Raw genomic sequence first — 26845 nt, 5'->3', positions numbered from 1 at the left:
CACCAATATAGTCCCTGTCCAGCAGGTCCCTGTGTCCCATCACACTTCACGCCACCCCCAACATGAGTTTTTAAAGATTATATCAGGTCATGCCATATCCCTATCCCTGATCAAAAACCAGTGTGTCTACACTGTCTAGGGTGCAACTCAGCCCCATGACCATGGGATAAGGAGCCTGACCCTCACTGCTTTTCCAAGTTCATCTTCTACCACAGTCTTGCACAGCCTTTATTCCAACCAGATACCTTTTCATATTTTTTTTATAACATATTCTGTATTTTCCCATCTCTGTCCTGGAACAAATGTGGTTCCATCTGATTAGAAGAGCCTCCCCTTCCATAATACCAACTGTCTCTCCTAAACTTTAATGATGCTGCCTTTTCTGAAAGTCCTCAGGGCCTTCTTCAGCCTGGCCATGACCATGTGTGGCAAAGCAGCCTGGTCCCCTCCATGGGAAAGTGATTTTCTTACTTACCTCCCTGGGAAGATTTTTAAGTTCCTGGATGGCAAGGCCTGCTCATTTTTAAAGCATTAGGGTGAGCACAGGGCCTGGGTGAGAGCAGGTGTTGGAAAGATTATAGAGAAAAAGCCAGTTCTATCTTTTTTTCTCATAGTGGCCACTCTCCTGTGAGGGCCCAGCCTCATGGGGCAGGGCTGGTGGTGATTATGTTCCACAGGAGCCACATATAACCCAGCACACTGAGTGTCTGTACTGGCAAGACCTGGTGTGGCCCCTGAGAGTAGGTGTCCTTGGCATCTCGAGAGGCAGTCATGTGGCCAGAGTGGCCCTGAGAAGCTCCTGATGTGGGCCAGTGTCATCCCGAGAACTTGGGTCAAGAGTTCTGCTCTGGGGTGGATAGTAATGGCCATAAATGCCGGTCACAATGGCCTTGTCTCTCCTTAGTGCCAGAAGAACGAATCCTCCCAATAAACTGCAGCCCCCAGTTGTTATCTATCTTCGCAATGTGAGTTGTGAGTGCAGGCTGCCCCTGAGAGGCATTGTTTGGAGTGAAGGAAGCTGTATGAGATTGCCGGAGTTGCCACCACACAGGCCTGCAGGCAGAGGCTTTACCAACAGATGTTCTTTTCTCTTTCTGGAGGCTGCCAATCTGAGAGCAAGGTGTTGGCAGGTCTGGTTTCTCCTGACGCTCTCTCTCTGGTTTATAGGAGACTGTCTGTCTTCTCAATGTTAGCACCCCTGGCGTCTCTTCCCTTTTTTTATGGAACACCCACCTGAATGGATTAGGGGCCCTCTAAAAGCCTCAGTTAATCCTGTCACCTCTTCCAACACCCATCTCTAAACATAGTTACATTCTCAGGTACCAGGAATTAGGGTTTCAACATGTAAATATAAAGGGGACACAACTCAGACCATAACACACCTCAAATCTCAATGCATGTTCAGGGGAAGATGTTTCCATGGCAGCAAACCCTCAGGGTAGATGGTCACAGTCACCTCTCAGCTAGACCGGTTCCCAAATCTACCCTCCTGCCTCTGCCTGCAGAGGTGTGAGTCTTCATGGGCCTTTACCTGTGTGGACGAGGCTGACAGACATGGAGGGTTCAGATAAGGTTAACATGGCAACAATTGCCCTCTGTCTGAGCCTCATGTGGCTCTGACCCCCAAGAAGGCAGATAAAAAAGGGGTGTCCTTGAAAAAGTCCAGTACCTGCAGTTTTAAAGCTTTCATCCTTTGCTACACAGGAGTGTTGTTGTTTTTTTTTAAGTAGTCATTCTCATGTACTCATGACGATTGAATTTAATAAAACCATCACAGTTCAAAACAGACAAATTAGAAACCACCGTTCATCTTAGAAATTAATATATGAGTGAATTTAACAAGAGATGAATTGCGCTGTGGTGATCTGGTCCCTCTTCGCCCACTCTGAGCACCAGTTGTTTGTCATTATTGCTGGAAATATGATTATTACTCTGGTATTGCTTGACATTTATTAAGAATCCAGGGACTGTGTCTCCATAGCAGAGAAAAGTGCAATTATCTGGGCACTCAGAGAAAAGCACATCCGTTGGCTTGAGTTGTTCAAATCGATATCCCCCAGGACCCCTCAGCCATGACCATGGCTTGATGCAAAGCGCAGGCCAGTCTGTCACTGGGCACACACCGCAGCTTCTTCTGGGTCATGCACAGATATTATGTGTTTCACCAACAAACAGGGACAGGATTTCATTTTGTCATTAACTGCCTCTATCTTCTCACTAATACCAGGTCTGCACTTCAGGATTTCAATTTAAAGGTACATATGCCATTCTCAGATGTGAAAGTTCTAATAGGAAATCTATGTAGGGAATCTGTTCCTTGAATATTGCACACGTGAGAGAGCACTGAATTCCGTGTATTAAAGTGGAAGCAGGAGCACAGGCCAGCATGACCAGCTCCCTAGCCCAGTTGTTCGCAGACCTGGAAGTGTTGTCAACTGCCCTCTCTGTCTCGTTAATCCTGACCACGGGGAGTGTAGTACTTCAGCCGGAAATGACCAGCTCAGAGAATTTGGTTCAGGGGAGTGATGGGATGGGGTATATTGAGCTTCATTTCAGTTTCTCAGATTTTAGTGTTGCCTCCATTTCTTAGGCCCTGGGGACAGAGATGGCCGATGTCCTTAAGGTACTGATTGCAGGGAGGGGGCAGGCAGGGAACCCAGTCACTGGCATCTGAGTGTTGCCTCCGCAGCATTTGCATTCTGTTGTGGGAGCCCTGGGGAGGCAGGCTGGGAAAGAGGGGTATTAATAACAATTACGGGTTTCATGATAACTACAAAGGGCTTGTACTTCTCGCTTCCTGGGTTGCTCACCACCACTTGACCACAGGGCATCATGAATCAAACCCCTCATCCTCTCAGCCCACACCGGAGGAAGAGGGGTGGCCACCAGTGACCAGTGTGACTAATGAGAGTGACCTGTGAGAATATGTGGGCTGTGAGGGAGGAACTCCCTTCCGCTTGCTCAGTTTCACTCAAACCTCCATGAGAGATCACTTGAGTTTAACTTGAACCTGACACTTGTGTCTTCGGCCAGAGAAAGTCAGATGCTAAGAAATCTAGACTTGACACTAAAATCAAAGAGCTTTCCACAGCTGAATATGTGAGGAGGGAGGGGGTGAGAGGGAGTGAGGGGGGAGCACAGGGGACTGTGGTGATGGTGCACAGGTGCCTTGGGGAAGGAGATTCTATGGAGACTCAATCTGAAGGGGTGGGGGGAAGCAAATATTGTCTAAAAAATGTAAAAAAAAGATAAATGTTAAAATAAAAAAAATTGAAAATAAAAAAATCAAATAAAATCAAATCAAACAGCATGGCAATTGCTTTTCCTTTAGGGAATTAGTGAGTATTTGGAAACTTTAAAAACTGTTTAAAAAATGACTGCTGTGGAATCTCATTTATGGGGTTAAATTTTAAATTCTACTCATAAGAAGGGAATCAAGTTATCAACACTAGTCTTAATTTTCTGTACCATCCTGTAGACCCACAAGGTGGCTTTTCTATCCTTGAGGGATCAATAACTGTTTATTTGTTAAGAAACGATTGACAAGTCAAGATTTACCATAAATTATTTGTCTTTAAACATGAGAATCATACTTAGTCAATGAATTGCTGGCACACAGGAGAAATGTGAAGCTGCACCCCACAGAGACAGCAGTGACTCACACCTTCCACCGCCGTCTCGTGATGGGGCTTTGGTGGGAGGATTGTGAGCTTTTCTTTGCATTTTTTTATTTTATTTTTTTAAAAGATTTTATTTATTTATACATGAACTGGGGTGCAGGTCAGAGACGCGGGAGGGTGAGAGAATTGAACAGAGACAGAGCAGGGAGCAGAACAGGCAGACGGGCTGAAGACACTGCTGAAGACAAGCAGCAGATGAGGCAGGAGAGGTCTGCTGCGCCATGTGGGTTTCTCCCTGGCTGGCCAGGAATCAAACCTGCACTGCAGAGGCTGCGGACAGCTTCACAGCGCAGCACTACCCGCTGCACCACCGGGGAGGCCCTCTTTGCATTTTTCAATGTGCTTTTTGTTTTGGAATACTTTTCATACACTTTCTTTATTATTGTCCAGTACTGCCATATGACTTGTTTCGTTTTGTACTGCTGTAAATAGGATGATGCATGGCAGATACATATTTGCACATATAGCTTATGATTTCCTTGGGATACATTAGTAGCAGTGAAAATAGTGAGTCAAAGGATTAAAATAAGATGCATAAAGTGTCAGCACATGGTAGAGATCATGCAGATGAAGATGTGGCATTCTTCATTATTGAGTTTAGTCCCAGACCAGGCATATGTGATGCTTGGCTGGAAAGGCCAGGACCTGTGACTATCATCTTGGCACCAAGTTTCTGAGCTGCTGCCTTCACTTGTTGGTCCTTTTCAATTTTGTAAGGCCATGCAAATGTGATTACAAGACTAATGATGCTTTAAACAAACAAGTGTAATGACTATCATCAGTGGGCAGCAGGCACTTCCTATGGGATAATTTGGATAGGAGGGTCACCAGCAGCTGACCCTTGGGTGCCCCTGGCAAAGGTGGGCACCACAAACTGTGGTCAGCTCACTTAAAAGTGACCCTCCACATCACCTGCCCCCACTTCAAGTCTGATCCATGGGCTGAAGCCAAACCCTTTCCTATGGATGCCCTGGGAGAGCAGGCACCAACTCTTTAAACCTGATCTGCTTTCCCTCAAATCTCCAAACAGCCTTTGGGGGTCCTTTGTTCTACTTCAAAGATTCTCAAACTCTGTAATGCACAGTTGCTAAGCAAAGGCTATTTAGCTCCAATAAGTGATGCAGGGCTCTGCTCTGAATTTGTCCCTGATCAATGTGCCACATTCACTGTTGTCCAGGCAGATGGGCATTTGCCCTTGATTGAACCAAATCACCTTCTTCTTGTCTCCACTCCTGGGTGTGACAACTTCCAGATCATGAAAACTCTCAAAAGCCAAAGGAAAAGTAATGTTTGCTTAGCTCTGTGGAAACAAACAGGGTGGAAGAGGTATGGGGGATATGCACGTAGTGGCAGAATTCAAGGACTCTTAGTGCTGCGCTTCCTGTACTGATGAAGTCACTGCTTCCCACTTGTCCTCGTTTCCTTTTCTGTAAAATGGGAATAATCATAAAACAGATACGTCAGGAAGCTAAGTATCCAATGTGATATTACATAGGGAAACTCCTTTGCTAATTGAAAAGTGTTATGTGCATATCAGTTAATTAAATGCAATGTGGAGATGACAGACCAAGGAATAACAAATATTTGTATAAACAATACCCCGAAAGAATGTGTCAATGTGCCTCGGGTAAGTTCCCTCCCCCCTCCTCCTGATGCACTATTCCAAACCTCTTGCGTTCTGTTCTAAACCCTACTCAGCCCTCAAAGAAAGCAGGACCATCCTGCCTCCTCCTCTACCCTGGAACTGGAAACCATCATCAGGTGTGACCCACCTCACTTTCCAGTGTTCCATTTACAATCTCTTAGATATCTGCCCCCATCCTTAAGTCCTTCCCTCCAGCCTCTGACCATGAGAAACCTCTTCCCTCTCCCTGGCTCAGTCTCCACATGGGTTGCTGATCCCATCCCTTCTCTTTTCCTATAGAACCTGCATCAGTGACCTATCCCTTTGCTTTGCAGCCTTCCACTTGCTGAAGTGTGCCAGCCTGAAACTCCCCACCCTTGTCACATTTAGCCCCTTGGGGCCACCCACACAGGAGCCCTCCCTCTTTGGCAAGATACACATTTGCTATTTGACAAGAGCTGCATTATGTACATGTACTCCCTAAGAGTTCTCTTCTCCTGCTGCTTGTCTCCAAAGCACCATATTAGAAAGGAGTCTGGGCTTTTGCCTTAGATGTAAAATTAGTCAAATTTGTCAGCATTTTATGTCACTTGTGATGCACATCGTGATTGCTTTGCTTGTAGAATTGTCTAAATATACAGCCGCAATATTAAGGAAAATTTTATAAACAACAAAAAAGGAAAGAAATGAAAAAGAAAGAAATCATGCTATTCCCACTACTCCAAGAGAGTAACTAGGGTTTTAAAATTACATTGTTTTCATATTTTTGAGACTTTGTTGATAAACAGTTGTTATGTTACTGAGGTTAACATACAAAGAACTAAGTGTTCAAATCACAGATTAAAGAATTTTGAGTGAACATGTTACCGCCACCCAGAATGAAAAACAAAACATTAATGGCACCCCAGAAGGACCCCCACCTCATGTCCCTTTCCAGTCACTAGTGAGCTAGCAACTTTTCTGGCCACTATTATCATAAATTAGTTTTCCACATTTTTACTTTTATATAAATATAAAAACATAGCAATAATCTTCCGCTTTTTTTTTTTTTACTACAGACTATGTTTGTGAAATTTGTCATTGCATAAAGTAGTCATTCATTTATTTTCATAGTGATAGAACAACAGTTCTCAAACTTTGTGGCCACTTTACCTTCCTAAACATTACTGAGAATTCCAAAGGGCTTTTTTAAAAATGTAGATTATACATATTGATATTTACCTTACTATAAATCAACCAGAATTTTAAAAAAAAATAATGGTAGCTTTAAAATTATTGTGTGTAATATAAATCACATTTTAATGAATGAACTGTACTTTTCAAAAAATGTGAAAAGAGGGGTCTTCTTTTATATTTTTACAAATTGCTTTAATATATGTCTGGCTTAGTAGGGAACAACTGGATTCTCACGCCTGCTTCTTTATTTAAATTGTGCTTTTTTTGCTTTTTCTTCCTTCTCACAGATATGTGATTAGAAAATAAAGGAATATTTTAATAGCCTTTTCAAAAAAATTATATTCTTCTTTGATACTACACCAAAACTCAACAAGTAGTAATTTCTTGTAAATTACTTGAAATCTTTATCAATTTAGGTTTTGAACTCTGTTACATGAAAATGTATTAATTTATATTGCACTTTTTTTATTGATACAGCACTGGTTTACCAAACCATATATGATTTAGAGGTATAGAAATACATCCTTCAGATGGACGTTGTCATACCATGTCCATCACCAGCCAACCCACAGTCCTCTACTTCAGCCAACTGGGCCCCCTATTTGCACTTTGAATGAACATTTAACCCTGACATGATTTTGGAACATGCATGTAACATATATTGAGAATATTTGTTCCCTGAGTTATGTATCTCCCAAATGTTGGCATTTTTGATTATCTACTATAGAAATATCATGTCATACCACCACAAGTCTTATAAGAAAAGTCTCCATCTGCTGAGAAACAGTCAGGTTCACAGAGGGAGATACATGTTTTCCAACATTCTAGTATTTGCCTGAAAGCTCAAATTTTATCATTGGGCAACAAATCCCATCAATTGTTTTATTTGAGATGACAGGTCCATTTCATTTTCAGGAAAATATATGCTAAATACTCATCTTAATAACAGTAACTTTATCAGTTATTTTTTCATAAAAAGTAATTTCTGTCACCAAAAGCAACTAGTACAGCAAACAACTCACAATTATTTGAGTGCTTTTCCTTGAAGCAACAGTGGTTTTTGATATTCTATACTGCTTTATGCCCACATCCCATCTTATACAGAGTATTAAAAAAAGATTATACTTAGAGAATACTCAGACTTACAAAATTAATGATTTGTATTGTTTCACCAATGACATTCTTAAAAGAAGATGTGTTGTTTTATCTTCTGAGCTCCTAAAGGTGGACACACATATGATGACTATTGTGCAGTTGGTGCCATTGACTTGATTTGGGCTATGATACTAGTTTTACCCACCATTGCTTTTGGGTGATTAATGCAAATGTCAACATAGTGAAAAAGGGCAAAGATGTCCTAGTATTTTGATATGGGTTTGAGTTCAGATCCCTGAAAATTCTCAGGAACCTATAAGGAAGGAGTCATGGGTCATAATTTAATAACCTTACTATAGACTATTCAATATATTTTCCAGTCTATACAATTTACTTTCCAGTCTATTACTGAAAAGCAGACATTGCATTGTTTCTAGTTTGGGACTATTTCAAACTCTGCTGTTACAAACATTCTTTCAATTGTCTTTTAGAACACAGATGTATGAATTTATGCTTGGTATATATTTAGGAATGAAATTGCTGGGTGACTGGGTGTGCATATATTTAATTCATCTCTTAAGACTTTACCAAAGAATATTATAAAATGGTTGTAGTAATTAGTAATGTAAGAGAATTCCAGTTTCTCTAATAATGAAAGCATGATAGCCCATTTGAACTTTAGATATATAATTTTTAAATTCCACATATAAATGAAACCATCTTGCATTTGTGCATTTCTCCTGACTTACTTCTTTCAATTATAATCCCCTCCAGCTCCATCCATATTGTTATAAATGGCAAGATTTCATTTTTTAATAGCTGCATGGAGTTTTATATATTCTAATTTGCTTTTAATTTGTATTTTCCACATAACAAATGAAGCTGACCTCTTTTTTCATATGTATATTTGGGCATCCTTTTTAATAAACTACCACTCAATTTTTTTCTTTTTTAAAATGTTGATTATTTGTCTGTTTTTTCTTATGATTTATAGTAGTTTGTATATTCTAGTTATGTGTATTTGTTTGAATAGTAAATATAAAACCCTCAAAGACTTTTTAAAAGTGAAACACTTTATTTTTAGAATTGTAGAGTCATATGCAATTGTAAGAAATAATACAGAGAGAGTCCACCTACTGTTTACCCAATGGCATCATCTTGAAAAACTATAGTTCACAGTTAGAACATTCCGTCACTACAGGAACCCCTTATGTTATCCCATGTTCCTTCCTATCCCCACAACTTAACCCCTCACGGCCACTAATCATTTTACTATTTCTATAATTTTTTTATTTCAAAATTTTGAGTGGAATCATATAGTATGTGACATTTTGGGATTTTATTTTCTCACTTAGTGTAATTCTGTGCAGATTCATCTAGCTTATTGCATGTATCATTGGTTCATCCTTGGTAGCACTCTGCTGTGTAAGGCAGATTATTTAAATCTAGCTTTCTAGTTATTCTTGGGAGGAAGATTTATCTTATATAATCTAACTCATCATAGCTGGAAGTGAAAGTAACCTAAACATGTGAATGTCTATGTGAATGTATTAGCATAAGTAAAGTCTTTATTCATGAGGTTGAGATTGATTTCACCAACAAATCTTATAACCATTATTTCCCCTGACAATTGGTCAGGGTAGGGAAGCTCTTAACTAAAATCACAACTATCATGGAACTGTGACTTGTTTTCTCTCTCCTCCAGGATTTTGTGTCATGTATTGAGAACCACAGAAGAAGAGGTCAGGAACTATATGCATCTTTATACAAAGATCATGTACAGGTAAGAAATAAAGCAATTCCTTTCTCTCCATGGTAGCCTACCATCCACCTTGAACTTGATATAAAGTATCAGGAGTTTGAATTCTAGATTGGCTAGGTCAATGATCATTCATCAGTGATTCAATCCTATTAGTCCTATCTGCACAACCTGAGGAATGGGATTTGGACCCATTCTGTGAACAGTTGAGGAGATAAGCATTGTGTCCATCTACTCATCTACTTATTCCCCTACTAGTAAATAGGTATGGAGAGCCTGGGGTACCTCTGCTGCTACATTGTACTAGGGGCACCATTGTAAACACAGCAGACACGGGCCTCACTCTCAGATAATATCACTCTAGTGGAGAGGTATTCAATAACTGGATACACATATAGACAAGTATAACGTGATGATCAAAAGACATGGAAAATACAGGTACAATGAGTGATTATTATAGGGGAAGGATTGAATTTGGGCAGATTAGAGTCCCTCTCCAAGAAAGTGATCTTTAAGTGGAAATCTGAAGGAGGAGGAATATGGATACCATGCTTTAGGTGCTTTTGCTTTTGGGGAGGACAGTGTTCTGTTCCTTAATCAGTAAAGAGCTGATGTCATCAATGAACGGGAAGAAGTGACTGGGTTGATTTGAGATGGGAAGGGACAAAGGCAAAGATGAGGCAGGATCAGAGCAGACAGGGCTTGCTGACATATTAGGGATTTTGCAGTTTATCTTAACAGCATAGGTTGCCACTGTTGAAGCTAGCTTAGATATTTAAAAATACCATTCTAAGAGTGATTTCTGTATAATCAAGGCAAAGACTCCTGGCTGTCATTATCAATGATATATTTACTTGAATCTCAAGTCTACTCCATCCTAAGCCTGCAGTCTAAGCCTCATGGTCCCCATCTTTAAGATGAAATAATACCACCTAAGTAAGAAGATTAAGGAGCATTTAAAACACATCTAGTCAGTGGCAGCCAGAGAATAGACATCCCATGTGTGCTCATTGAAGTTAGGATTTTTAACTTTTAGTTGGTGTTATTGTTAACATTTTTTAAATGATTGTTAATAATAGAATATAATGTATAGTATTAAAACCTCGATCATAATTACTTTACAATTTCTCTGTCCCAAAAATTGCACCAGGTATAGGGGAGGCAGAGTTAATAATGATGCTGCTCAGCCTTGAAGGTTCTTAAACTCGGTAGAGGAACCCAGTAAAGAATAACCACAAACAGTGTGAAGATACAAATACTAGAATGTTCTACTGTGAGGAGAGGAAAGGTGGGGTGTAAGTAATTATTTTTAAGTGTGTCCAGGGTGGGGTGAGAGGTGAAGGAATAATGAAATGGTGGTGCCCAAATGCAAGGAAGAAAAATCTAATCAACTTAAGTCAATTAACCTCATCTGATTCCCTCCATAAGAACTTATTTGAGAGCCCACAATATAACCCTGGGAATAGGGATTTGTGAAATGTATCCCCTGTGCCCCCAAAACACACAGTCCAACAATACAGGCTATCCTACAAGTAAAGAGTGGGGCAGTTTATCCTTTATCCAGAGATTTCAGGATCTACAAGATGTGTTCCTTGCTGCTGGAAAGATTATCAGCAGATATGACTGCTATCCCCAACTGCACAAGCACAAGCCCTTCTAAGTCTGGAGAAGGTCTCCACTGTGGGTATCTGTTCCAACCCAACATTGCTGTTTGCACTGCACAGCTGGGTTGGTGCCTTGCTGGCTTATTTGGGTATTATCTGTGCCCACTGGACCAGTCCTTGCACGTCATTGTCCCAACACTTGTATTCACTGATTTCATTCAGGTCTAGCAATATGGCTGCTAAATGTAATCACCTTTGGGGGCAGATAAACCAATTTGTTTAGGATTTCATCCTTTATTTGTGAATGTCCTCATTATGCTTGTTCCGTCCAAGACAGAGGATGCGTTCATCTAATTTTCTAATCACTATCAAGTCAAGAGTATGACTGTTTCTCTTTATATGGTGGGGAGAGCTTGGGAGATTTCAGTATGGCGAGGAGAGATGAGCTCTTGGTATTTTGTGAGTTTCTGCTGAAATGTGTGAAATTGAAAGTTCATGTAGGAAGGATAGACCCTTGGCAAGACTGCACTCAAAAGGAAAGAATCCAGCCTTCTAAAACTAAGCTGCTCATTTTCTGCAGTAGGCCTGACTTCAGTTCAGAAAATATTTGAGAAAGTTGTACATTTTTCCTGAGATTGAGGTATTTTGAAAAAAAAAAATCAGCATTTTGAGGCTAATCCATAAGAATACCTTCCAAGTATTTAAATATTAAAGACAGTTTGTTTTGATGTTTAAAGGAATGCAGATATAATCACTGTCTGCTGGATATAATGAGGTCTGGAACATTTGTTCCATTTTTTTTAAAGGATAGTACCTGGTCCCAGTGCAGACCCCCATTCCACTTCCAAAAAATCAAGTCCAAGTTCTGGACAAAACTTAGGCTTGTGAAACCTGCCAGCTACTTCGAGGACAGCTAATCCCGGCAGCACCCCATGAGGTTCTAAGAGGGCTGGAGTAGAGAGATTGAAGGGACCCAGGCCTGAGGGCTCCCTAGGTCAGGTCCTCTGAGACTTCCTAGCGCAGCTTCTCTCCAGAACCAAGAGGTCACAGGAGGTAGCAGGAACCCAGGCATGACAAGATAATATTGTCAGAGCCCTGGAAATTAACCCAACATCATCATATCCCGTCACCAGCAAATAGTGCAGTTCTGATGATAATTTCCCAAATTTCTCATCACTTTAGAAGCACTGGTGAAAACAGTTCCCTCTACACTGGCCCCACTCTGCTTGCCCTTTACCTTTTCCAAGATTTATGTTCCTTATTTTCTTTGTGGTCCAGCTGCTCTGGTTTTGCTCTGTTATATACCCAGACCATCCTTTCCTGGATGGAGTCCTCTTCATCGCTTACGTAATTGGCTCCTTCTGCATGTTTTGTAAAACATGCAGGCTTTACTGATTAAAGCTCTTTGCAAGATACCTGCCTCCCCAGAAATGGCTTTCTTGCAGTGTGTGAGAGACATTCTCACAGCCTCTTTTGGGCTTTTTGGGGATCCATTTCTTGCTCAATCTCTCTCCATGAAGCTTTTTCTATCACATTTTTTTTCAGAAACAAATACAAAAACTTAATTCAAACTGACTAGCAACCAAGGAAATGTTTTGTGTTACTAAGAAAATTCAGGGGAAGATGAGGCTTCAGGAAGAGCTGGATCTGTGTATTCAAACTCCTGTAGGGAAACTGTGTCTCTTCTCTCTCTCTCTCTCTCTCTCTCTCTCTCTCTCTCTCTCTCTCTCTCTCTCTCACACACACACACACACACACACACATAAATGTGAGATTCTTAACCTGGTTTGAGGCACCAGGACACATGCATAAAAGAGCATGTGAATCAGAAGTGAACTCATGCTCGGCTCCCCAAGCTCTGCTCCCCAAGCTGTTCATCCTGGAACCAAGCAGGGGAACCATTTTCTAATTTGCACAAAGGCACTGTCTCCTAACAAAATGGCTTGGGTGGAGGATGTATCTGCCTTAGGGGTACTTCTCCTGATGCACATAAAGATGCCATTGGCGGGGGACAGGTAGCCCTGAATATTGGCACAGCACCCCCTCTACACTGTCTTTTCTGTATGGGACCCAGAGAGCAGCATTCCCAGTCTGGGAGAATGATGCTCACTAGCCCATCCTCTTACTCATGTGGGAATTAGCCAGTCTTAGGTGACATGTTCAATCCTGAAGCCAGGACTGAGAGTCAGTCCCATCCAAGCAGAGGGACCGAAAGTAGAAAAGGGTTGGTTGTTCTGAGGAAAATCTCAGTGGTGCTACTTAAGAGTTTCTATTCAACCAAAAACCATAGTTGCCCCTAGCGCACCAGATCCCCTGCCTCTGATTCTCCAGCTCTGAGCTGAAAGAGGACCTTACCTTGCGCAAAACCACGAGCATCCCAGAGCATCTTGCAGGTGTGGAAAATCAGGGCTTGTGCTATTTCATGATCTTAAGTCTTCTGTCCATGGACTAAACAATCATTCAGCTGGTGCATGTCTGCTGGCTGTAGATATTCAACACAATGCACTTGCCCGGTGATCAAGACTCAGGCAGCTGGCACCTCCAGGTTGTATATGTGGAGTCTTGGGGTGGAAGGGGGGCTCTTAAAAAGCTAATTTGAAGCTTGGGAAGCTTCAAATCCTCTATGAAGCTCAATACGTTACTACAAACACAAGGGCAGTCTTCAGAGAGCTGAAATATTTTCCCCAAGCAAGTGTTCATTTCATATAACCAAATCCCTATAAAAGGCTTTGGACAGTCGTTATTTTTCTGGAGTTCCTTATTATTGGAGTACTGTGTAAAATGTTGCAACTGATTTGGATATGAATTTGAGAATGTGGAGAAACAAAATAATCTTGTTATGAAATAGGCATTGCTTTATTCGTAATAATAACTGTAAATGCTTAAGCTGGGTAAGGCACCTTATAAAATTCTTGAAAATATTGTCTCATTAAAGCCTTACATAAACCCACAGTTTTATTATTATGGCAATATTATTAACCAAATTTGACAGATGAGGAAGCAGAAGTCCCTTCAGATTAAAGAGTTAGTGAACACCAGAAATGCAATGACAACCAGGGTTCATCTGATGCTAGAGACTATGCGCTGAGCACTGTATCATTTGTCGTGATTTTCAAGTTCTGAGAATAATTTACCTACCCAAAATAGCCCACGTGTGCAGGACATTGAAGGAATGCCAACAAAATCATGAGTTAATAAAATGATACTAGACCCACCCCCAGGAAAGCAGACTTAAGCAAAGTCTTTGGAATCAACCAGACAACTGGTTTTATTTTATTATTTTTTGTCTTTTTAAAATTTATTATTTATTCAAGAAATAATGCTGGGGACCTTTTGTGAATTGTGCTAATTATCTTTAACGTGGAGTGAAATTAGGTTTTTTTTTTGGAGAAAGGTATATATTTTATTTTATTTTTTAAATAAATTTTATTTTTATATTCCCCATACAATTGCAACCCCCTTATTTTGACCTCAATCCCTCCTTTCCCCGCCCCCCACCCCCCATAGAGTGTCTCTGGTTTATTGTTGTTTGTTGATTTTGATATTTTCTTTCTTATAGTTATTCTTTTCCCTTGTCCCTTATTTAAGTTTTCTAGATTCCTGCTATGAGTGAGACATCCGGTATTTTTCTTTTTCTTTCTGGCTCATTTCGCTGAGCATGATCCCTTCCAGCGCCATCCATGTTGCTGCAAATTGCATGTGTTTATCTTTTTTGAATGCTGAGTAATATTCCATGGTGTATATGTACCACATCTTCTTGATCCAGTCATCTATTTTTGGACATTTGGTTTCAGACAACTGGTTTTAAATCTCAGCTCAGTCACCAAGTGGTCCTTGGAAAAATCACTTCTCCTGTCCAAACTGTTTGTTGTTGTATTGTTTTGTTTTGTTTTGTTTTTTCTTTTAATGAGGTTAATAGAAATTACTTTCTTCTGGTGCCACTGGATAGAGAAAACAAGATACAAAAGCAGTTTAGGGGTGTCCATGTATTTTATAAAAGACTTGAGTTTCACTCTAGCGGAAGATGTAACAGGTACTGCACAGGCAGGCTGAGAATTTCCTGGTATCAGAGGGGATTATTTTCATTAAAATAAAAAATGTTAGCTTCTGTAAACATTCCAGAATTCTTGAACATTCAGGAATCATACAATATTAGGATTAGAAAAGCCTTTCGAAGTCATGTAAACCAAAGTTCTTGTTTAACATTTGGAGAATCTGAAGTTCAGAGACAGGAATGACAGTCACCCAGTTGTCGGCAGGTCTGCTGGTTCCCAGCACACCCCCCAGTCCGAAGGGCTACAAGGACAGCTTTAGGATCATTTTTGAAGAGTAGGGGCTGTGGTGAAATTCCCTGTCCATTTTGGACGGTATGGAGGAATTCTGCATCTATTATGTACAATCACTGTCCAGGCTACTCTGATGATTAGTGTCACAGCCTTTGGGACCTCAGCCCTCTGCCCAGCGCCCAGCAGTCATGTGCTCTGAAGGTCATAGGACAATGGTTTCTTCTTTCTCCAACGTGGATTAAATGGTCTCAGGTTGAGAAAAGGATTTCTTCTCCTGGCCTGGTCCTGGTACCAGAGTACACTACGCACTCTGAGGATGGTTAAGATCAACTAAAGAGGCTTACTCTCCTCTAACATTTATGAGGGTCTGTGCCCCCCAGGATGTTTGTTCATGCCCCTGAAGACATGTGTCCAGGGGCGACATTGCACTTTTGCTCCTCAGAGGCGGAGATGTGGCAACATCAAGGCAGCCAACGCCTGGGCCCGGATCCAGGAGCAGCTTTTTGGGGAGCTGGGCTTATGGGGTCAGAAGACAGAAGCCCCACCCTGCTCCCAGTGGGAACTGGACTGGAGAGAAGGACCTGCTCGCATGAAGAAACGCATCAGGCGCTTATCTCCACTGGAGAACCCGAATCCAAGAAGGCTCAAGGTAAGAGTTAGGAGGAGCAAGAAAATGGTGCTTTCGGACAGATGTTAAGGAAGCGTTTCCTTAGCTTTCCTGTCAAATGCTTTTTTCATCAGGACTCTTCCTGTTACTCTTTGAGAACGCTTTGATGTGGACAGTTAGGAGAGATAACATATGAGGTTAAATATCAAAGAGTGTTGTGGTTTATTCTTGATACTATTCAACAGAAATAAAGTAGCATGAACACTGTCAGGTACATAGAAAGGGTGCTACAAATACAGCCTTCATGAATAAGTAAGAGGGTCAATCTATGATATGGGTACTGGGTGTCACCAGTATCATGCTGACATCCACAAAAGTCCAGTGGGATAAGACAGACACCAGTGTTTGGGAAGAGCCACTTGATGGCCGTTGTCTGCTTAGCAAATTATGTGTCATTCAGAAGTCATAGCCAGCATGGCTATAGGTATTATTGCATAAGCAACTCCTACAACAATTTTTACAATAGAAATATTTTGAATTCAGCTATTTCCACAAGCTCAAGTCAGTGACCTGCTTAGTACAACAACGCTGAAGCAGCAGAATCTGGGCAGCCCCCAAATGTTGGATTATGTGTTATCAAACTCATATTTTTGCCATTTGAAGGATGGGGAATGTCAGACTCCCTTGTACTGAATATGGAAAATATGTTAATGGTTTTCCATGTCCTCATCAAACTGGTCTTTTGGGCTGTCCAGCCCCAGGTCCCTCAACCTTCTCCCCTCTCCAGAGTGGTCTATACCACAGACATCCATTTAAGATATTCTAAAAGGCTAAACACTGAGATGGTACACATTTCCTTCTGTATTCACCCTGAATTCCAATGTTGGGTTTATTCTCTAGTCTGTAACATTTAGAATCTTTTATCCATGCTAAATTTTTAAAACCTAATAAAAATTGGGCCTCCCCTGGTGGCACAGTGGTTGAGCTCTGGGCTGCAAAGCTGCCCCGCAGCCTCTGCAGAGCCAGTTCGATCACCGGCCGCTGGAGAGGGTCCCACATGACGCAACACACCTCTCCTGCCGCACCCGCTGCTCCCCTCAGCAGTGTATTTCATCAGTCTGCCTGTTCTGTTCCCTGCCCTGGCTCTGGTGAATTCTCTAACCCTCCCGTGGTTCTGACTGTACCCAGTGCTTGTATAAATAAATAAATAAATCTTTAAATAAATCTTTAAATAAATAAATAGATAAAACCTAATAAAATTATATTTCATTTATTCAGTAGACACTTAAGTTTTTAATGTACTGTCAGTAAACATCTGGTAGTCTATAGTATTTTTCCCTCAATAAGTTTCTTTGAAAATGGAGGCAGGGGGAACAGCCTGCCCACAGTGCTGGTGACAAAGCCAGAGCTGGCCATGAGACCTGATCTCTGGTCTTTTGGACTGTCCAACCCCAGGTCCCTCACCCTGCTCCCCTCTCCAGAGTGGTCTATACCACAGACATCCAGGATGCTGTCTAATCCCATTTTGGCATCATCTTTGATAATTACTGTAAGTCCTACTTAATGGAAGATTGTGGGTTTTTTCCCCTTTGACTCAGGAACATTAATACTTGCATTTTATTGTGGTCCTTTAGGATTTAGACTCCCCTTACATCTGAGTCTTCAGTATAGGAGTCATTTGAAGGGGTCACAATCATGTGTGTGTGTGTTTATGAATATGTGGTATAAGGGGGGCAGGGCATACAGGTAGTCTCCAGGATTTAATTTTTTTTCTGACTTTATTTCAGGAATGCCAAGACAGAAATAGTGATATTTCTCAAACAGATGATGAAAATCAAGGTATTCAGTTTTCATTTAACATATTTTTATTAATAAATTAAACCAAATATTCATTTTATTTAATAAAGATATAAAAATTAATATTTCCTTCTTTTTGCAAGTCTGGTGTAGGCAATATTCAGATTCTTTTCACTTATATGTTACTTAGAATTGAAGGGAACCTTATTCCAGATCCAAACACTCCATCAGAGGAAGAATTTTTATATTAAAATTGTAATAGTAAGGTTTCTTTTTCAGAGAAACTCTCTTGTCAATTTGCCATATCAGGGAAACCTTAAAAGTGTCCCTAAATAGTAGAAATAGAAGCGAAATAGATAGAAAGAAAATAAAAAAGAGTTATGGATGGAAAAATAATACTTTTCCCCTCATAATTTATTATTTTTTTCAGTTGTTTGTGTAATTATATAATTTTGGGGGTGCATTTTCACATATGTGCACATACTTTACTCACACCCCACAAAATTCCTTGCAAATGCCCTAATACTTCCTTCCTAAGTCCATTACTCCCTAACCCCCATTCCCCTCTATTTTATATAAATCGTATACAGTATATTTTTCACTGAGTTTAAGAATTATTTTTGTTTTGATTTGCCAGTTTGTTTTCTTTGGCTACTTATAGTTCACAAATAAGTAAAATCATCCAGTTATCTTTGACTTTCTGTCTTAATTTCACTTAACATCATCACCTAAAGATCTGTTTCTCCCCCCCCCCAAAAAAAAGGCACTATTTCATCTTTTTAAATAGTTGAGTCATATTCCATTGAGTGTATATTCCACATTTTCTTTATCCAGTCATCTGTTGATGGGCACCTAGGTTGGTTCCACCACAACACATTTGACAAAATCTGATAACAATAAAACAAACAACTCACTCAAAAAATAGGCAAAAGACCTAATAAGCACCTCTTTGAAGAAAACATTCATATGGCCTATGGGCACATGAAAAAATGTTCAACATCACTCATTATGAGGAAAATGCAAACCAAAACCACAATAAGATATCACCTTACCATGGTGAGAATAACATATGGATGGAAGAAATATTGGCAAGGATGTGGAGAAAAAGGAATTGTCATCTAGTGTAGGTGGGAATGTAATTTGGTGTAACCTCTATGGAAAATGGTATGGAGTTACCTTAAAAAAACAAAAATGAAAATGTCATATGATCCAGCGGTACCACTGCTATGTATTTACTCCAGAAATATGAAACCTATAAGATTTATGCACTCCTCAATATTTAATACTTTTTATACCAAACTCTGATTATGAAATAGACAAATAGTCATAATTACATAGCAAACTAAAAAAAGTATTTTGAATCATTTTTAATGTTTATGTTTACTCTTTATTTGTGTAATTCTCATGGAAAAAAATGTGGTTCAGTTGATTTGTTGAAAGTCCAGGGTTTATTTTCTGAGGTCATTTTGGCATGAACACATATAAACACATACATAGACATACACATACATACAGGCACACTGTATTTCAGATTTTGTGCATTTCTACCAAAGTCTCTGCCTTTGTCTTCCAACATTCTCCACTTATTAGTTTTATTGTATTCTAGACTGCAGCTCTGTCAAATGACAAGCTTGTCTCATTTAGGACCTCGGTACCCCGTATTGCCTGAGCTTACTGTCTTGCTAGTCTGCAGTAACAAAGCCCAGAGGTAAGGATCCTGGGCTCTGGGCCCACGTTGATTTGGGACACAGGACTTGGGATGACATTGTACTACCCATTGGCTTCTCTTCTTTTTACTCCAAACCTCACAGCTCTAACTCTAGAACAATGATCTTCCTGGTGGCTGCGGAGACTGCAGTGGTAGAAAGTGCATTGTTAACTTTTATGTGGACCATGGCCATGGGTTGCTGAATCCCCCTGGGCACCAGTGATCCCCAGATCTCCTTGATGTTTCCAGCTTGTTCTTTCTTCCATCCCCGAGCACAGTAGGGAGGTCAGAGAAGGGAGTTCTCCACTGTGCCCTCCTAGGTGCCTGTGTTTACACATCATTTTTCCCTGCATGGAGAAAGCTTATGCTACTGTTGCTGTGAGGAGCAGGCACTTTCATCCATCCAGATGTGAGACTCTTGGGAAGAGAGGAGGCCAAAAGAATGGCCAGTAGCTCTTCAGCTTCACAGTCAGTTACAACCTACCTGCTCCAGACAGATGGACATCAGGACAGGGCAGGGGATTTGTGCTTAGCTGGCATCTAAATGTTTATGCCCAGGAGCTCATCCTACGGAAAATAAGTCTTGATATGCATACAGAAAATGGCAGCAAAGTGTATTCATGGTAGTACAGAAATAGAAATCATCTGTGCTTCTAAAAACTAGAAGGTAGATGTCATGAAAAAGCCACACAGTAGAATATTATATAGTCATTTTAGTTGTTTAAAATTTTTAATGGAATGGGAATGTAATCATGCAATAATCTTGAGTTTAAAAAAATATCAGAAAAGAAAAACTGTAAATGCAATGTAATTATTATCATGTCAAACATTGTATGTGTGTTTGTGCATATACATATGTGTACTGCAAAGATATCGGCAGTAAATAATCAAACTGAACAGTGAGGACAGATAAGAGATTAAAAAAGAGCAGGCTCTGGGCTCAGAGAGGCTTAGTTCAGAGTTTTACTCTGAAGAGTAGAAGAGAAAGTGTCATCAAAAGTATCCAACATAGAAATTGCTTACTATCTGGGGCCCATTATTATCAGCACTATCTCTGAAAGCAAGAGTGATAATTGATTTCACTTCTCACCGTTTCATGAGTTTTCCAAGTTTTTACAATAAGAAGATAGTGTTTTCATAATTAGGAAAAAAACACTCTTTTAAAGAGTAAAGAAAGTGAAGTTCAAGAAAAGTAAATTCTTGATTACCCTTCAGGGAATTCCTTTATTGATTAATGAGGATAAATTTAAAATGTCCTATCATCACTGGAGAGCTGCAGAATAGCCGGGCTCACCTTCCGGCGAAAGATCTGTTGATCACACCATATGTCAGAAGAGAGGCACTCACATTCAGAATCAGCAAGGATCACACTGAGATCCACACCATTCACATCCTGAAACCTTGCAGAACCTCTCAGGAGTTCAGGCCCAGGCTGGGCACCACATCATCCCTTTTGATGGGCTCCTACCAAAACTGTGTGCCAAAACTGTGTGTGCCTTTGTGCGGCTGCAGATGAACTGACATCAAAGGAAGCTGAGAGCAAGATTGACGAAGTGGCTGTGGACTGTACCCAGCTGACCTTCTTCCCTGCTTTACATGAAAGTCTGCACTCTGAAGATTTCTTGGAACTGTGTCGGGAAAGACAAGTTATTTTACAAGAGCTTCTTGATCATGAAAAGGTAATGAAATCCATTGGGATTATTCTTTAAAGATTATGAGACATAAGAGAACTTAGCTTTTTTTCACTCACATGGGAGCTGTAAAGAATCAGTATGAAAAAATAATGAGTGAAAATCACAGGCACATTCTTTAATTTGTGGATCCAGGGAAAGGGGTCAAATGGAAGCCCACACAACCTGCATTAAATATTTAAATAATATAAACTGTTATATGATTATGTTCTAACTCCCTGTGCTGACCTTTATAGTGCCTGGGGAGCCAGTTTCAAATTTAGAATCCTTGACCCTCTTGTAGTTCAGTACCTTGCCCCTCTGCCTGCAGCTTGACCTCCCCCAGGGGTCCATCCTACACCTGTGGATCCCATTCTGTGGGGATGGGTTTGGACATCCTAACTCATATATTCAGTTGTCCCTGTACTCCTCATCAGCCTCTGCCATCAGCCTCCCCTTGGCCACCACTCAGACCTAGGTGTAAGCATATTTGTAGCATGGTCAGCCCTCAAAAGGGTGGACCTAGAAGTGAAGAGGGCCCAGGATGCAGGCTGAGCAGTTAGCAGGGAACCCATGGTCTGGGATGCCTGCATGTGGAGGGATTCCCAGGTGCCTACGCTCAGCCATTCAGTAAATGCTAATGAATTATGATTTGTTAAATTCGTATTTAATTATGGAAGCAATGTATGTCTACATTAATTTTAAAATTTAAAACTTTGTGAAATTAAAAAACAATATTAAAACACATAACATATACACATATATATTTAAAGTGTGCATATGTATTTATAATATCCAGTTGCTGAGGATTAACAGTTGATAATAGTTGGGATGTATCATATTAATACACTCCGGTAAATGGATATTTAGTAAATGCCCAGTCAATTAAAAGAAAGCAGCTAAGAGATCGATGCTTTCTGTAGAAACTTTTCTTTGCCTTATGCATTTAAAGGATTATATAAAGTGGTGTTTCTCAACAGGGAGCAACTTTACCTTCAGAAGACATTTGCCAGTCTGGAGACAGTGACCAAGTGGAGGGAGGGGTGCTTCTAGCATCTGCTTCTAGCAGAGGCCAGGGCCACTGCTGCTAAACATCTTATGATGCTCAGGTCAGCTCTGCCTTCCACCAGAAAATAATCATCCAGGTCACAATATCTATAGTGTCCAGGTGATAAACCCTGATGTGAAGGGTGCATGTCAAACATGTATCAAGTCCAGCCATTCCTTCCTACTCTCCTGATAGTGTACACTGAATTATATGTTGTCCCCATATTGGTTCTTTTCAGAAGAAGAGAAGGAATTGTTTTTAGAAGAAAGCAATGGCACTGCTTTGGTTCTATTTGGTATATTAATTTTCTATTCCTGCCATAACAAATTACCACAGATATAGTTACTAAAACAAAGCACATTTATTATCTGAGAAGTCCAGGCACAACATGGTTCAGCCCATTCTCTGATTAGACACTCACAGTGCTGAAGTTGCATGTTGGCAGGTCTTACTCCAAGGTCATGAGGTTGTTCACTCTCTCTACCATCTCTCAACTCACTGTGTTGGGCAAGTTACGAAAGCTCTACTCCACACACACTATCCTCCAGTAGCCACCCACTTTGGGGCTTGGAGCTGTTGGTCCCAGGCCCCACTGTACTTCCTTTGCACCTGGCCCAGGAAGGCAGACTCCCGGCCCCTCATCACACAGACCAAGCATGTGCCAACCTGCCCACCTGGACATGCCTAATGCTTGGTCCCCACGGCTTTAATCCTGTTCCATTATGCTTATTGCCCAGAATAGGAATTGGAAGTTGAGAAAGGAACGATTGTTGCTCTGATCCTTGGACCATGAGCAAATTCAAGCAAAGATACAGAAAGTCTTCCCACAGCAAATGTATGTGGGCATGTTGGGACGGCAGGTGGCAGGTAGTGGGGGCTTTCCTCTGCATTTTCTGGGTTGGTACTTTCTGTGTAGAGATGTTTTGTAGCAAGCATTAGTTGTAAACTGGGCATTCCCCTAATTTAGATATCTCCATAAAACCTTTTGGGCCTTGTGCTTTTTCCACATTTCTAATTGAAAATGTACCCACAAGGGGCAGGGTTTGCATAGCATGTATGTGTGCATACTCAGGGTAATTACAAGCCCCTGCCATGTAAACTGGGCAGGCAACTCCATGGTGAGTCCCTGACTCTGATGAACACTCCCTCCCCACACCCATCTCAGAAGTGCTTGCTTTTACACCTTGGTAGACACTGCCCAGGAGACTCTGTCCACACTTCTGGGTGGAGGCCTCTAGGGGGAAACAGGCAGGCCAGAGATTCAGGATGGTAGCAGCTTAAGTCATTAATTTTTGTGTGAACATTGGAGCTCTATGTGCCTCCAGCAATTCCTAGGACAGTAATTATTCTGTGCCACCTTTGCGTCATTGATTAATGATTCCCCAGAACCACAAACATGTTTCTCTACAAACAGCTCCGGTTGATGTGAGGTGTGCTTTATCTAATGCATGTTAATTGTGGGCCTTATCAAGCTACTGTGTGGTTGGGAATGGCCGCTGGTACCTCCTCATTGTAACTACTCTAAGAAAGAAAGCCCCATTTGGAAAAATGGACTTCAAACCTATGCCAGAGTCAGAACTCCAGTAAGAGTCATTTTTGTTGTTACCATTCTCTTTAATCACAGGAAAAACTAAACATCAATTTGTTTTTAGTACAAACTCAGTGGAAAATATTAGTATGACCTTGGTGGAAAGCAATGAGCTCAAAGGGAGTGATTTGTGCTCTGAACAGCAGAGAGCAGCATCAAGCTCTTCCCAGGTATTTTTAGCTGAGGCCCTTTGTAGAAGGTAAAGAAGTGAGTTAACTTTTCATGTATTACTTCCTGTCAGCAAACATGATGACTGCCTTTAAAATGTAGGACTCATGTCATCCCCACTTAACACCCTCTGAGATTCTCTTTGGCACATTTTGTGTACAAGGCCACTCCTGGGTTTGCCCTATAGCTTCCTGGACTCGGGTTCCTTACCCTTCTACACACACACACACACACACACACTCACACACCCCTGACTCTTGACCCCAATTAGATGGAATCATTTATAGTTTCCAAACATATCCAGCTGGTTCAAGACTCTGTGTGTTGGAATCCTCCTCCCTATCTTTTTCTTTTAATTCATACCCCAGCTTTGAGGTCACTTCCTTGGAAACCTCTTCTTTGATGTCACCTCTGCCCCCTCTCTCATGCAATCTGGGCCAGACACCATTTGGGCCTCAGCTGGAGCCCCAGAATGCCTGTATACCCCCAGCTCCCCACCACATTGTGATGCAAATTTGCTGTTCTCACTTTCTCTCCTCTTGGACCGTGAGACCATGAAGTTGTGCTTTGTCTCCCTCTGTCCCTAGTGCCTGGGGTACAGGCTAAACTTTGAAAACATACCTGTTAAATGAATAAATGAACAAATAACTGATGAGCAATATGCCTTCATAAGATGAACCTCGTCTTTCATAGCCTGGTGTCCCTGAGTCAGTTTCTCAAAGTGTGGTCCCAGATCACCTATTTCAGAATCATCTGGGCTGCTTATTAAAATGCAGGTTCCAGGTGTCTCATGCTGCACTTGCTGAATTGGAACCTCTAGGAATGTAGGCTGGGAAGAAGAACTTGAACAAACTGCCTAGGTAATCTTATGCATGTGCCCAAAACCCATGCCCAAGATCTATGGGTACAGGTTTTACAATATTCAGAGATTCCCATGCTAGAAATGTGCTCCAATTTCCATTACCAATAAGCAGATCCTTAATAAATGCAGCTTATGTGAGGCACTGTGCTTTGAACAGTTTTCAGACCTATAATGCATTTCACCTTACACAGGTATAATTTCCCCCTGCTTTCCTTCAAGCTGCTGGAGAAGGGCGGAAAGGCTGGACTGTTTTCAAGCAACCAGGGCTATTTGTGGAAGTGGCACACACAGGCAGGCAGGGGGCATCCCTGCTCCTTGTCTCTGCCTGAAGACCAACTGCCAAGATCCACATATGATATTTCTCCTCATATTTGCCAAATGGATATATAAAAGATAGTATCTTTTTGTTGCTTTAATATGCATTTCTTTGATTATTGGTATGACTGAATGCTCCATCTCAAAGTAACCAAGTATGTAAGATCTAAAAGTAGATGCTAGAGTTCATAAGTAGCTAACAGAAATATAATTGATATGATCTCTTCCCTCTTTCCTACTAAACTTTTGTCAGCAATCTGTGTTTTTTTTAACCTGAGATATTTGTTCAACATGCCAATATAGCAGAATGTATTTATGACATGGTCTAGGCAAGAAGATGTATGAAAAAGAATGTGTGATACTTGTGAGCAAGGCTAATGCTTTCTTTGCAGTACATTTTGTTCACAAAGAGGAGAGAATGGACACATTTGTTCTGTTACTGGGTATCTCATAAGTCAGCTCTGTTTCTCCACCTATAAAGTTAGGGATCTGCCTAGATTGCAGACTAATAAAGCAATCCCAGCTCTGGGGCGAACTTGAGATGTCCAGTTGACCTTCCCCTTTTGCAGATGTGAACACTGAGGCCAGACTCATGCAGAATGGGCTGGCCTGGGCTTCTGTGGAATGTCCCAGCATATTGCTGCCCTTTGAACTTCAGCTCTGACATTTTTGCATTTCCAGACAACCTGCTCCTCATCATACGTGAGTCCACGCATGGTCACATACTTAGTTATCCAACTATCAGAAGTGATAATATATCATCTAGCTGGTCTTTAAAAAATCTACTTATAAAGCTGGGGTTCCATTCTTTCTAAAGCGATCAATGCAATCATGGCATGAGGGATTTCTTAATCATGAGTAAACTTGGGGATGGAGCCCTCCCAGAGCTAATTTTAATGGAAGAGCAGGTAATGGTTCACTTGGGTTCATTTTCCAGTTCTTAAAATGCCATTCTTTTCTAGCAGAATCAATTTTTAAGCTATTAACCCAGCTCTCACCAGACATTTTTCTTGTGGCTTGGTTCATTCTAGTTGTTACTTAATTCTTGCTTAAGGGAAGCACTAGGGCTCAAAGGAATATGCTCCAGCCCTTGTTGGCATGCAGAACATGGGCGAGGGTGAGGCATCATGGAAAGGGCAAGGTTGGGGAGGTACATAGAACAGGACTGGGGCCTCGGACCATGTTTTACCATGTGAACTTGAGGATGGTCTTTATTCTGTACAATGGTACAAGAGAAAAAGTGTAAACACCAGGCATAACCCTCCCAGCAGTACTGTGGGAGTGTAAATTGGTGCCACCTTGCACGAGGGCAATCTGCCAGTAACTGTCAGAATTGAAAATGCCCACACCCTTGACCTGCAATTCTACTCTTAGGAAATTAACCTTTGGATTTACCCATGTATTCAAAGGAGCATATGTACAAAGATGGTTGCTGCAACATTGCTCATAATGTCAAAACATTTGAAAACACCTCAATTCAATGGGGGATTGGTTAAATAAATGGTAGCACATCCATGCTAAGGAATAGTCTGCACCTATTAACAAGAATGAGACAACTCTGTAAAAAGTGATCTGAAAAGGTTTCTAAGATGGGCTCTTAAGGAAAAAAAATAGAGGCAGGGCAGTAAGTATATGAATGTTATTTTGAAAAAATAGAATATGCATGAAACATGATTATGTAGTCATAGAATCTCCTTAAAAGTATACACTGTAGGAATCAAGACTCCTCACTGGCCCTCACTTAGGAAAAGTAGCTCAGTAATGTCATGTCCTGAATTGCCGTGGTTAATACTTGCCTTGGAATTAAACCCTGGGTGAATCTTCCTTTCCTGCCATGGCCCTGACTTTGATGAATCCC

At 41.0% G+C, this 26845-nt stretch overlaps 1 protein-coding gene across 1 annotated transcript in view; it reads left to right on the top strand.

Moving 5' to 3' along the window:
• The window catches only part of WDFY4 (WDFY family member 4), a gene marked incomplete at both ends in the record, with an annotated part of 204919 nt that overhangs the window by 107639 nt on the left and 70435 nt on the right, over positions 1–26845 (top strand). Inside the window, 4 exons of the mRNA XM_084245258.1 lie at positions 9281–9358; positions 15667–15873; positions 17619–17670; positions 20849–21015. Of these exons, the coding sequence (XP_084101384.1) occupies positions 9281–9358; positions 15667–15873; positions 17619–17670; positions 20849–21015 (504 nt within the window). The remainder of the gene's footprint in view (positions 1–9280; positions 9359–15666; positions 15874–17618; positions 17671–20848; positions 21016–26845) is intronic.

This window comes from Talpa europaea (genome assembly GCF_964194135.1).
Source record: "Talpa europaea genome assembly, chromosome: 10".
Taxonomy (NCBI): Eukaryota; Metazoa; Chordata; class Mammalia; order Eulipotyphla; family Talpidae; genus Talpa; species Talpa europaea.
Note: the sequence above shows the minus strand (reverse complement) of the source record. Positions and strands in the feature narration are given on the sequence as shown.